At 38.5% G+C, this 14,103-nt stretch overlaps 1 protein-coding gene across 8 annotated transcripts in view; it reads left to right on the top strand.

The window, feature by feature from the left end:
* Positions 1-14,103, top strand: part of ENOX1 (ecto-NOX disulfide-thiol exchanger 1) — a 548,245-nt gene that overhangs the window by 267,942 nt on the left and 266,200 nt on the right. The window contains exon 1 of one of the 8 annotated variants that reach the window (XM_006166489.3): positions 3,270-3,439. The exons of the other annotated variants lie outside the window; for them this stretch is intronic. Within the exon in view, the coding sequence (XP_006166551.1) occupies positions 3,382-3,439 (58 nt within the window). The 5' untranslated portion in view covers positions 3,270-3,381. Of the gene's footprint in view, positions 1-3,269; positions 3,440-14,103 lie in introns of those variants that run through there. 8 annotated transcript variants of the gene reach the window in all.

Here is a 14,103-nt window from a genome sequence, read left to right as displayed (position 1 = left end):
CATTCCTACCATGTGGTTGGCTCTGTGGGATCTGGCTGTCTTAACCACCAGGCCACAGAGTTGGCCCTCATATGGAAGGCACTTACTATGTGCATTTGGACAGTTCCCCGAAGTACCCACCCCTAGCAGTAGTCATCTCCGAACAGTAGAACTAGGAGTATGTTGGAGAAAGACTAACTTTTTATTGTGTATATTTTACCATATACATGTACCCCTTTTAAAAATAAAAACAGTAATTTATTAGGGGCCCCATTTAAGGTGTTTCATGAATGACCACGATAAAATATCAGTTATTTCATTAGCACCATTTGTTTCTGATCCTAAAATAATGAATACAATTCTGAGCTTTTCTTCCTTCCAGAAGTCAAGTTGTAATGGGCTATTAAAGTCCACAGACTTAATGTTTTATGAATCTTTTAGCAACACAGACTTTTTATGTTTTATCAGAGCAGTACCATCTGTACTTATATTGTGTTGGGAAAAAATGACTTTTTAAGCCAAACACATTTATAACTTCTGACTTTTAGCTAAGTGACTTGAGGCGGGTTATTTTACAACCTGAGCCTCAGTTTCCTTACCTATAAAACTGGAATGTTTTCTCCTATGAGCAAAGACTGTTGCTTAAACAAAACAAGATAAAATGTGTATTTTCAGTGCCTGTCAGTGTCTGGTTCAAGGAAGGGCTTAATAGATGTTAGCCCCTTCCCATTCTCCACAGAAGGTGATCCAGAAAAGGCTTTTGGTGATATTTTTATCACTAGCTACTCACAGTATAGTCCCAACAGCACCAGAAAGTTTATTAGAACTGCAGTCTTAGCCCCACCTGATGTTAATGAGTCAGAATCTATATTTAACAAAATACCCAGGTGCATTCTCTGCACAGTAATGTTTAAGAAGTTATGTTTTGTGTTACAGCAGTGTTTCAGACAGGTTTATATTAATCATGTTTTTTATTTTCTGTATTTTGTGATGCTTTAGCATCTTAGAGCCTTCCTGACTTGGAGAGGAACTGCCCCTCCCAGAGTTAGTTGATTCTAGAGATAGCAAATAAATTGCCTGTGAGCTCACCTTAGATACACAGTGCAACAATCCTGAGTCCGTACACTATCACCCTCCTTCCTTCTTTCCTTCCTTCCTTTTTTTCCCTTCCCTTCTCTCCCCTTTCTTTCCCCTTCCTTCCTCTTTCATTCCTTTCTTTTCTTTTTCTTCATTTTTTAAAAAAATTTTGCTATAGGGCATGTGTACTCACCAGAGAGAGGGAAAGTGAGACAGCAGCACCCCCCCCAAGTTTGAGGCAGGAGGTGGATAGGCACTCTCTTGGCCTCCATTTTCCCCTTAGAATTTTGTGCATGCATGCACATGCACCCAGCACACTTTTCATGCTGCCTTTTCCAGGCCTTCAATAGCAAGGTTGCCCTCATCACCCCACCATCAACTGACTCCCTCCCTACCTCCCTCCCTCCTTCCCTCTCTGTCTGGCTGTCTTTTTTTCTTCCTTCGTTCCTTCCTTTCTTTCTTCCCTATTTTTAAGATAGTCCTTAGTAGCTGGACCCACAGACAGTGCTCTAACATCCAGCTCTTTCAGACAAGGTCCCACTATGTCGCCCAGGCCAGCCTTACACTCCTAATCCTCCTGCCTCAGCCTCCCCAAATCACTAGGATTGCAAGTGTGTGCCACCACACCCAGCCTTTAGACTGGACCAAGAATTAAACTAATTAGGATTCTTAGTTGAACTCTCCCTGCCATTTTCCTCTCCCTCCCCTTGCAAATTTTAGGTTCATTTAAATGTAAGATAGTCCACCAGAGCCAGATATTCTGATAGGGTAGGACTAACAGGCTGAAACATAGGAAGATGCTAAGCCACCTCATCAGCCTAAACTTATTTTTAAATAAAGATGATCAAGGATAGCCACATACGAGGCTGTAAATCTGCTTAATGTAGTATGACTGTGTTGAATGCCAATAATACTCCTTAAGCACAAGCTTTGAACACTTCAGAAGCTGCTATTACAAATGATTAAGACCTCTGAGATAATGGAAGCGTTTGAATTGAAACACAAACTTATTTACAGTATTCTAAGATGTCAAGGAAACAAATGAAAACCTGACATCCACATCTATTCATTTTTCCCTATGGCTTCTTAATATGGTATATATGTTTTAGATAGAAATAACTCCTGCCAGAGAGCAGCTATTATGTTACAAGTAGCTTCCCTTCCCACATTTGCATTTACCTCTTGTCTGTTCTGTTTTGGAAAGAATCTTGATATATGGAACTGGGCTCACTGAAGTTGAGGTTAATAAAAGAGAATATTTAAAAACCATAAAAGGGACTTTTCTCCCTATGACTCAAAGATTAAAAAAAAGAGTATATTTGAAAAATAGTCTATGTTTGTAAGATAAAGTGATGAGCACAGACAGAATCAATGTTATAGTAATGTTTTCCTAATAAAAGTTCTTTAAAATGTTAATAAAATTTTATTAGGATCTTTTGATTAGAAATATTAGAAAAGGAAATCTTTTATTAACTTTTTTTTTTTGAGAGGTTTTTTCACTATAGGGTGCGTGCGCTCACCAGACAGACAGAGAGAGACAGAGAGATAGAAAGCGAGAAATCACCCCCCAGGGAGGATGGTCACGCCACAATCCCTTCTCCTCCATTCTCCTGTCGGGATCTTGGGCACGCACGCACACGTGCCCGGCGTGAGTTTTAAGCCACCGGGTCCAGGACACGAACTGCGGTCGACTACATGGGAGTCCAGCGACATAGCCATTACGCTAACTGCTGGTTCCCATCTTTTATTAGCTTTTATAACCATCAATTTTGCTTCCATTAAAAATACATAAATAAGCCCATTTGTTTAATTATCATAAAAGAACCTTTGGCTGCAGTTGTTGGGATTTTGCTACCCATAACTCACCCTATCAGCTCCAGTCTTACTGCCAGTGTCTAAAATTTGACTTGTAGCCTGCATGAGTGACAATATCTCCTGAAGTCACAGGTTTGTTGCTAGAAAGTATTTTGTTTGATCGGTCCTTGACCCTTTTCCAAGAAACTTAAGTTGCCCCAGGGAGTCTCCTGCTGGAAAAGAGTGTTTGCATCTGCTTAGGGAAATGTGCCTGAAATAATGACTTTTTGGAGCTGAGAACAGAATGGAATGGAATGGATTGATAAGCCAGTTTGAGCAGGCAGAGAGCACCGTGGGCCTCCTAACTCTTATAAAAGGAGCTCTGTAGCAAAGCAGTTTGCCTAGACTGGATCTAGGAAGACCCATCTCCATTCAACAAGCGTTGTCTCTGTAAACTCTGTGCAAAATTCTTACTTTTACGAATGCCTTAAGGCATGCTATCTCATCTTAAGTTTCACTTACACTTCTAAGATGGTACGGATTTCTCGATTCAGCCCTGCAGACCCCAGTGTAGAAATTGCTCTCCAAGGTATGTTACCCATTTTAAACTCAGTCGTGTTTTTGAGATGACTGCAGAATGCTTGTTGGTGGTGATGCCTTTAGGAGTTAAAGCACTTTCCTGGTTGCCAGGAGAGTTGGCAAGTGTGCTGATGCATGGATTACCCGGAGACAGGGCTTGACTCAGCTTCTTTCTCACTGAACTGAAAATGAACCAGCCGTCAAAAGTAGGGAGCTGATGTTTCATCTAGAGGAATGAAGAATAGTTAGAGACAAATTTTTTAAAAAATGGAATCAGGCCACTGCTTTGGCTCTTTTGTGCTGCTCCATTTTGTTTCTTTTTCTTTTTTCACTTTTCTGCCATTAAAATATAGCCAATTTGTTTACAACTATAGCCCTAAGACCAGTTGCTTTGAAATGGCAAAGGTAACAACAAAAAGGTGCTTAAAATAAATTTTAAAACTGAAGTTAGATTAATTTTTTTCTCTTAATTTTTCCCTGCTATTTAGTCGTTTGCTTTTGTTTTTGTTTTGTTCTGTTTTAAAAAGGGAAACCATTGACCATACTTAAATTTGTAGTTATGCTTAAATAGAGTTCTATTTAGGTACAGGGGTAATGAAAACTTACCATTTGTTTTTTTAATTTAAATCTATCTCTACACAATTAGCAAATTATTAAATGACCTTTCCTTCAAAGTCTGCAAGCAATTGCCTGTTCCCACTAATAAGAGAACATGTTTTACAAGATCCACGTTGATTAATTGACAAATGCTGATAAAATCAAAGCAGTACTAAAATGCAGTGCACCAACTGCAGCATAAATTACCTTTGTTCAATAATGGTTTCAAGTGGCTATACATTTATGGTTTACTTTTCAATAAATATTACTGTCTTAATTGAAATATCCATTGTGGAGATTTATCCTTGAAGATGCCTGTCAGAAAGTACAGATAAGACTAAACATTTCTATATCTGTGTATTCTTTTCTGCTCAATTAAAACCATTGATTCAGTGAACATTTTAAAGGTGGATGCCTTATATTTTATGTGAGAGGAACACAAACACATGTTTATATCCTTTGAAACTCAGACAGCTTTGATTGACCTAAATATGAGGGGGGTCTTCAAGAGGTTCATGGAAAATGTGTATTAGGATACAATCATACATGGATTACAAATTTTTTTGCACCAGAATAAATTCATACTTTAATTCCATTTTCCACAACTTTCAAAGTACCCTCATATAGCATTCCTTATGTTTCTGATAGCTTCTTCTATAAAAAGGCAAAATTAAATGTCTAAAACACTAGCTTTTTATCATTCACTAAGAGCACTACATTCTTAGCCATTAGCCATCCAGCTGTTAGGACAGCTATGATGGGCCATGTCAGAGGGCCTGTAGTTGGCTGTTTCATGCTCTTGTATGTTTCAGACATTGGAGATGCTTGTCCAGATTCGGGGATCTTCTGCATCCTGGGTCAAAATCAGAGATCCAGATGATCCCAGCAGAAGGGGAATAAAGAGGGTGTGGTGGGTAGGAATATAGGTCAGGGCATAGACTGTCCTGCAGGGATCTCCTTCCTCTCCTGTGTGGTTCATACTCATAGAATAGACTCTCAGTCTAGTGCCTCAAGAATACCTTAGCATGTAGGTTTAGTGATCCAGCCAGTCTGATAGTTTGATAGCTATCCTGCTTCATCCATATTCCTGGAAAATTAGATAAAGTTTTCAAGGGAATTTTGGCATACCTTTTTTGACAAAGTCATTTCAATTCAACAAATATTTATCAAGCCTAGTATGTGTCAGGCTCTGTGCTGAGTCCTGAGGATATAGACACAAACCAGACAGTTTCTCCATCCTGAAAGAGTTGACCATATTCTAGTCATATCTTGGAACATTTGGAGTTTGTTATTTAAAAATATATATTTCCATAAATTTTCCAAAATTTTTTGAGCTGCCATTGTATACCAGGTACTATTTTAAGATGTTCGATAAATATGCTAGATATTTTCCTCCTTGGGCATTTGTCAGAGATAATTATATTCTCATGGCTGTCTTTGGCAAATCTTTTTTGCTGGTTTTTCTGTTTCAGTTGCTGGGTACTATTTAATGGTTGTACTTAAGATTATCACCACTGCTAGACCTGGGCTGAAAATGGGGTCTGATGAGTAGGACTGAACAGAAACCATCATTCTAAACTTCAATCACTGCCCTCTGGATGAACATGGAAATCACACAGCAGGAATATGGACTGTGGATTGAGAGAATTAAGGACAATTTGGGACACCTAGGAACCAAGAACCAAGCTGATTTAGGGATGTGGGTCACAGTGGAGGCAGATTAAACTGGCAAACCAAAGCTGAAGGTAGGGCAGAAGTCAGACGGATTTAGTAAATGACTAAATTCCAAATGAGGGACTTAGAGGCAGACCAGTGGAGGTCACAGAGGCAGCCAGTTAGGAGAGATCAAAGCAGGTTAACAAGCAGGTGAGTTGTTTCACCATCTGTAAGACAAAGAGCTACTGGGATAGCTCCTGCCCTCAAAAGACTCAGGTTTAAGGATGAGTAACAGAAAATCCCTGCCACTGAAAACTTGGGTCATATGAAGTAAAATTTTCTGATGATCTAGGCCACAAGACTCTGAGCAGGACCGGCAGCATGATGAAGAATTTCTGAGTTTGGGCTCATTTTGTTCTCTCGACCTAGACATCATTAAGACAGTGTCTGTAAACACTCCGCAAATGTTCCATTGAACTGACCTGGGTTCTGAGATGGAGGCAGGTTCCAAAATGAGGTGATTTTTATACGGTAATAAAATTAAATTGCCCTGACATCTAAGTGGAAAAATAAATAAATAAAAAGCACAGAACAAGCACGCAGGAGGCAGATGATTCATTTAGCAAAGTCTGTTTGTCCCAGTTCTTAACATTTGTTTCCTCCCTTGGTTTATTTTTCTGTGGGATGGCATTAAGTAAGAAGAGGGACAGACTGCAACGGAAACTGGAAGGTTCTAAGAGTGTACGGTTGGCTGTAACCTGATTAGAGACATTTTCCTTGCAAGAGCATTTGGAAAGAAAGAAATGAAAAGGAAAGGGCAAAGTGTCTAAAACCTTGCTGATCTTCCAGGTTCATGTCTGTGGAATCTCAGAAAGATGTCAGACCTTGCTTGCGTCACACCCAGAATCTCTTTTGATCTTCCATCAGGAAGCTCTGCCCACTGATCTTCCACCCGAGGAGGCTCTATTATGTTTGTGTTGATAGCTGCCAGTTAAAATAGTAAACACAATTATTCCATGTAACCTTGATAAAAATCCTATTGTGCTGTTGTTGTTCATCACACATAAAAGTTATAAAACACAGTCTTTTATAAAATGCCCCACTTTTCCAAGTCAAGTCAGTGTATGTAACAGAGACCACCTGGGCTGCTATTCTGAGCCCCAGGGCACCAGAAGCCTGAGCAACATCCCTTATCTACACTCCTGAACCATGTTCCCTGTTCTGACACTAGATGGGGCATTGTTGTTGTCACAGTGCTCCAGAAACAAGTGAATAAATAAAACTCAGAAGAATGCATACATTTTATAAAAAAAAAAAAAGTTATCCAATGGAATTAGAGAACATTGGACCAGGAGACAGCCATGAAAAGTGTCTAATCCAAACCCTTGCTTTTCATTCTTACTGAGAAAACTGTCACCAGAAGTTTAAATATTGTGTGCATCAGTAGATGACCCACAACTGGAAGCTAAAATCTAAGTGTCCTGAGTCCAGGAAAGAACCTGCCCCACCTCATAGAACACCCAGGGAAGAGGTGCAGGTGACACACAGATCCAAAGAACCACTTTCTTTTATATGGACATAATAAAAGGGTTAATTTTTTTTTTTTGAGAGGTTTTTGTTACAGGGTGCGTGTGCTTGCCAGAGACAGAGACAGAGAGACAGAAAGCAAGAAACCCCCCCCCAAGGGGGGCCAGCCACGCCGCAATCCCATCTCCTCCATTCTTCTCTTGGGATCTTGGGCACGCATGCACACGTGCCCGGTGTGAGCTTTAAACCACCAGGTCCGGGACTCGAACTGCAGTTGACTACATGGGAGTCCAGTGACATAGCCATTACACTAACTGCTGGTCCCCAAAGGGTTAAATTTCCAAAGCAAGTCCTCCTAAATATGTTCCTCCTACAACTTGACTCTAATGTACAGTAGATGAATTAAAGAGAAGTAAACAATACAATGCAGACTATTTTTTATCATCCTTAAAAAACACACACTTTTGGGGACCAGCAGGTGGTGTGGTGGTTAAGGTGCTGGATGCTCCCACATGGCTGACCACAGTTCAAATTCTGGACCTGGTGGATTGCTTTCTCACCTTCTCTCTCTCTCTCTCTGTCTGTGTGTATCTCTCTGGTCAAATTAAAAATGAATAAATAAAATTAAATAAATAATTTTAAAAGAATAGTCTCTTAAATTATAAAAACAAAAACAAAAACACACTTTTTTTTTTTTTTTTAAGAGAAGGATTTTTGCTATAGGGCATGTGTGCTTGCCTGCCCAAGAGAAAGACAGAAAGTAAGAAATCATCTCCTAGGGTGGATGGCCATGCCACAATGCCTTCTTCTCCATTCTCCTCTTAGGATTTTGGGCATGCATACACACACACACACACACACACACACAAACACGGTGTGAGTTTCAAACCACTGGGTCTGGGACTCAAACCATGGTTGACTATGTGGGAGTCTAGCAACATAACCATTATGCCATCTGCTGTTCCCAAAACACACATTATTAAATGTACCAATATAGATGAGTTCCTTCATTCTATAAAATGTGAGTAAGCAAAGTATTATCTATTAGTTTCCAGCTGGATTAAATTTTCCTTCGTCTTTAGTCCTAGTTTAGTTAGCTTCAAGCACCGTGAATTAGGTCCAGGTCTTGCTGTCTTGGTGGCTCTAGCTGTTGACCAGCATCTTCCCCTGAGCATGAGAATCCTAGGGGCTTACAGGTATTGTCATTTCTGACCTTTGCCTAGAGTGTAGCTGAAGACAAAGGACTCCCCAGACCTCCTTTCTTTCTCTAGACCTACCCCATGGGCCCTGGCTTTTTCTCCATGTCCTTTCCCTCTATGGCAGAGAGGATCACAGCACAAAGGGCAGGTTTCATCTCTACTCACAATGCAGTTAAAGTCCTAGAAAAAGATGAGAGGTCGTTCCTCGCTCCCCTTCCTTCTGACTAACAGGTCTCAGCACAAAGCAAACTTACAGACTCTGTACTTGATGGCCATTTACAGACATTTTCTTTTTAAAGCAGACATTCTCTTTCTTATGATTAATGTAACTTGTGTTTAAGCAGACTAAAAAGAGATGATATTGAATATGCCTTTTCCTCCATTCATTGTTAGCACTTCGTATGGTCCTACGGTGCTAATTGCAGTTTACTGAAGCTTCCTCCCCTTCTCTGTCTTCAGAGGTTAAGTCCTCTCCTCTTATCATTGATACTTCTGCACACGTAGGGTTCACAGGACAAAGCCAGGCTACTCAGAAAGAGCCCACCTCAATCTTCATTTTTGACCATTAAGACATTGCACACTTAAGCTTTTTAGAAGTAGCACAACTTGGAAAGTCTAATTTGAAAAACTTGGCAGATATTGGAATGCCTTTCCTTTGCCTGGCCTAATCCTATTTATCTTTTAAGACTTGACTCAAATGTCATCTCCTCTGCTGAGCTGCTACCCTGCCCTCACCCATGTCCCCTTCCAGAACCCTCACTGTATTCCGTGCTGCCAGAGCATCTTATTCACAGCAGTAGCGTATAGCACGTATCTCCAGGACCCTACAATGATTTTATATGTATTTGTCTGTCCTGCCAGCTCAGTTGTGGAGTCCTCAGTGACAGGGACAGTAGACAGTGGTTGATTCATCTTACCTCTCCTTCCCAGAGCAAGTAGATGATGTGAACCGGGGGAGGTCTGGCATATGTATGGGGTTGAATCAAATCATATCAGCACCAGTCCTTTCACTGTAAGGGTTCTGAGTTTTAGAATGGTTTATCAAGTACATGTAATTTAAAAGTCGTAGTCTTCAGGTTGGCCCTCCCTAACTCAGTGATTAAGTGCTACGCATAGAAAGCCAGATTCCACAAAGCCACATAGTCAATCGTGGTTCAAATCCTGGCCTGGACAGCTTGGAAAAAACACACTGGGTATGTGTGCTTGCTGTACCTCAAATCCTGATGGAGTGGAGAAGTGGAAGATTGCAGTGTGACCATGCCCCACTGGGAGGTACCTTCTCTTTCTCTCATCTATGTCTCTGTCTCTCTCTCACACACACATATACACACATGCTCTCTGGCAATTGATTAAAAAAAAGTCATAATCTTCTAAAATGTTTTAAGAAATGTTCCTAAAGACTTAAATGTGTGTGTGTGTCTATGTGTTTAAGAGAGATTTTTGCTATAGGATGCGTGCACTTGCTAGAAGCACAGAAAATGATGGAGAGAGAGAAATCGAGAAAGCACCTCCCCGGGGAAATGACCACGTCACAATCCCTTCTCCATTCTCCTCTCAGGATTTCGAACATGCACATGCATCTCGCATGAGTTTCAGGCTGCCAGGTCTGGGACTCAAACCATGATTGACTGTGTAGGAGTCCAGCACCACAGCCACCACACCACCTGCTGGCCCAAGACTTAAATGTTTTATATACTTATTTTAAAGATAAAAGTGTTCTATAAAAACCAGACATCTATTATCATGTATATGGGGATACTTGTCATTTATTTACTCCCCATATCTGAATAGGGCAGATTTTGTTTTTATCAGATTCTCTTTGCTTTATGCAAAAGATATATACTGAAAAAGTGTGTAAATTTAATTTCTGTAAATCAAATTACATATTAAAACACAGTGAGATGTTTAAAGAGAACATTTTTCCAAGTGATTAACATTTATAGAAAGCAATTTCTTAATTTATCAGAAAATTTGTCTTTTGTAGTGATAAATAAATGTCTTTTTCTTAAAATGATAAAGCCACTCCTATATTCCAGTCAGAGCTCTCTTGACTGAATTTTGTGCTTTACCATACTATATTTAAAACACTAGACTAAGTCTAAGAAGATCTTTAATTTATATAACAGACATTTAGTTAATAACCCCTCTCACTCTCATAAAATTGGTATATATTATGTATTATTTCTGGTTCAGTTAATAAAAATTACTTTTGTGGGCATTTAATGACTTTAACACACATCTTATTTAAAGGAATCAGAATCTTATACTCTTGATTTACAAGAAAAACTGAGGGCTGATGTGCATGCTTAAGCATTTGGAATACGGAAAAGGATACCCGGCATAAATCTCAGCAAAACATTGATTGTGCAAAGAACCAAATGCTGTGCTTGGAACAGAAGTTTTAATGGGAGTTTATTTCATTGTTTTCTTCTTCCTTTTCTTTCTAAACTGCTCAAAAGGGAAAAGGAGAGAGACATGGAGTGGTATGGGTTGGGGGATGTTGTCCTTAAGAGTTTATAGTAAGTGACTCAGTTGGTGAGGGTCCTTTTGCATTTGAATGCAGGGTCACCTCTGCCTCTTCTATCTCCCTGTGATGGCCACCGCAGAGGTCATTTAATAATGCATGCACTGAGTTGAAAAATAAGATCCTTGGTGCTGGAGCTACGTATTTAACACATTCTCAGCATATGCCATGTGGAAAGCCTAGTGCTTTTAGACAGAGATTTCTGTAGTGCATAAATAAACCACTCTGGTGTTGACCTTTTTCAGTAAACAATACTAGAAACGTTGAGTACCTTTAAAATTCAAATGCAGCTTTTAAAACGTGTTCTCATTTTCATGGACAGCTGAGACCTGCCTGCACTAATACCCAGCTAATCTGAAGCCAGCAAAGAGCTTGGGAAATCAGTCAGACTCGGTTCATCGATGCTTGTTTTAGCACCATGTGCAGAAGCTCTGGGGCCCTGCTCTGTTCAGTTCTCCCTACATATAGGCGTTTTAATTTCCCAGGAGATCTTTCTCGTGTCGGAGCATTTGTATCATGAACATTACATTTGGACCGATATATGTGCCTCCACCCAATTTTAATTAAGTAGTAAAGCTAATCTTTATTTATTAGAATTTTATTTCAAACATCAGTATTCCCCTCCTTCTTCTACTTAAAAAAAAAAAAAAGTTTTTATTGGCTGCATTTTTTCCTCCTCAAAAAATTCTAAAGGAGAAACCACCACCTCATTGTGAGATCTCATCTAACTTTTATTACCAGACCTGGGTAGCTTACTAGAGATTGCTTTTTCCCAAAGGTAACCATTACTAACAGACCCGCAGTACTGCCCTGGCCGGTAGGTTCTGTGACAGAGTCTCCATGTGGGAGAGTGGCATCTGACCTATTCCACTGGATTAAAAATTAAAGTCTGTTTAGAAGTAGGCTGGTCACTTTGAGTCTGAAGCATGTAGTAGTACCAGGGTAATGAACATGTCTTAGGGCAGTTGTGTTTCCTTCCTCATCGCTTCAATTGTACCCTCTCTCTTTGTTTCACTTCTGTCTTTCTTCTTGTTTAGCAATTGGAAGTACACATGACGGTTCTAATAATTCATGTTTACTAATTTAGAAAAGCGTACAAACTTTGCAAGAAATAACATGTAAATTGAGCTGAGAATAAAGTAATTCTTGGTTACCTGGAGTCTTTAGTTGCTAGGAAGTCCTTTTTTGATTCTAACTGTTGAGGGAAAACTACAAATAACATAAAAAGAAGTTGGTATCAGAGAATTTAATTAGAACTGTGGATGCGATATGGGATCATTCCAATTTCTTAAGCCTTCATTTATGTATTCAGCTCTATGTAATGACAAGTGATCTTCAGAAAGATGATCTGAATACATTAGAAAAATCAGAAATCAATAAGACAATAACTCAGTCTTTGACAACTGTGACATTTTTGAAGAGTAATGATTATTTTGTAATATTCTTTGATTTGGGATTTGGTCCAGTGTTTTCTCATGATTAAATTGAAGCAATACAATTTTGGCAAGACTAACACAGAGGCGATAGAATCTTCTCAGTATTACATATCAAATGGAACATCACATCAATGTGCCTACTTTCATTATCTGTTTGGTACCATCACTGGGAATAATATTTTCTCCCTAGTTAGCCAAATTATTTCATTAATCAGAACAGAATATCCTTCCATTATTCTAATTATTGAGGCACATATTTTATTTTTTAATAATTATTGTAATTAAGTTTATTTATTTTAATTTGACCAAAGAGAGACAGAGAGAGGGAGAGAGAAAAAAAGTGAGAAAGCAAGCCGCTAGGTCCAGGACTCGAACTGCAGTTAGTTCTGTGGGAGTCCAACATCCTTAACCATCATACCACCTGCCAGCCCCTGAGGCTCATATTTTATTTTTTAATAAAAATATGCTCTTATTAATGTAATATGTATTTTTCCCGGGGTAAAATGTTATTTACATAATTTTTAATATTATTAGCACTTTACAGTATTTCAGTTTACTTCTAAGATTGCTCTGACTTTTTTGTTTTCTGATTGGTAAAATACAGTTTTTGGTGAGAAGTAGATAAAATGATACATGTGAAAGTGGTAGCAGATAGTAGGTCTTTGGCAAATTTTAACTAAAGTAATACCCTGATTTTATTGTTTTTTGTGTCAAGAAGACTCACACTCAATGCCAGGGCAGTAAAATATTAAAAAGTGTCATGAATTAGTTAAATATTGTATTGGGTCATCTCAGAAAAGTCAAGATACATTTTGGCATAGAGAAACATAGAAAAATACATCATGACTTCTGACAACCCAAAAGTAAGCACTACCAGCAAATATTTAACTGTTCCAACATAAAAACATATTGATAAGCACAATGAATACAGAGATTTTTAATATTTGAGGCTCTTCAAGTTAGCCACTTCTTTCTATTTCTTTAATTGCCCTGCTAAAACACACTTAGAATTTCCCCTTAATCTATATTTTCACATTTTTATCCAGTTATTGTTTTGTATGTAATTACTAAACTTGATAAGTAGATATAAATCATAGGAAAGAACCAGACTTATCAGACTTTAAGATCAAGATTTCTTAGATCAAGACAAGTAATAAGAACAGTCTAAATTATATTTCACAGCTTAAATTCATGGGCCTATTTTATGTTTTTAGATATTTATCTCTTATTTTTTATTAATTTTTTAATGTCAGGAACTTTCTTATTTAACAGCTAAGTTCTGGGAACAAAGTGTTTCCTTGAGATTAAAAACATCTCTGAAAATGTCTTGTTTGAAGCTCTGTATTTCTTATTATTTCTGAAACCATTTATGGGGTCTGTAACTCACTCATGGAAATCTGTACCTATATGAGAAGTGATGCATTATGGCCTACAGCTTTTTACAAGAAGAATCTGACTTATTGCTCATTTATTCACTGAACGCCTTTGCTATGTCAGAACTGAATACACATAGTGAGTAAAAGAAACAGAACACCTGCCTGTATAAAACTTCAGCCTAATAGGAGAAATAGGCAATCAGAAAAAAAAAATAAATGGAGAAAAATAGGTATTTACACAACATAGAAATTATAAAGACAAAGTTGCTATTACACAAGATGGTGGTCAATCATGTAAGAAATGTAAGATGCATTGAGTTAGACAAGTGATCTCTCAGCCAGTGCTTTGTCTACAAGAG

Source organism: Tupaia chinensis, unplaced genomic scaffold (assembly GCF_000334495.1).
Source record: "Tupaia chinensis unplaced genomic scaffold, TupChi_1.0 Scaffold144262_1, whole genome shotgun sequence".
In the NCBI taxonomy this organism is placed as follows: Eukaryota; Metazoa; Chordata; class Mammalia; order Scandentia; family Tupaiidae; genus Tupaia; species Tupaia belangeri.
The sequence above is the reverse complement of the archived record's forward strand: the minus strand, read 5'-3'. Positions and strand labels throughout refer to the sequence as shown.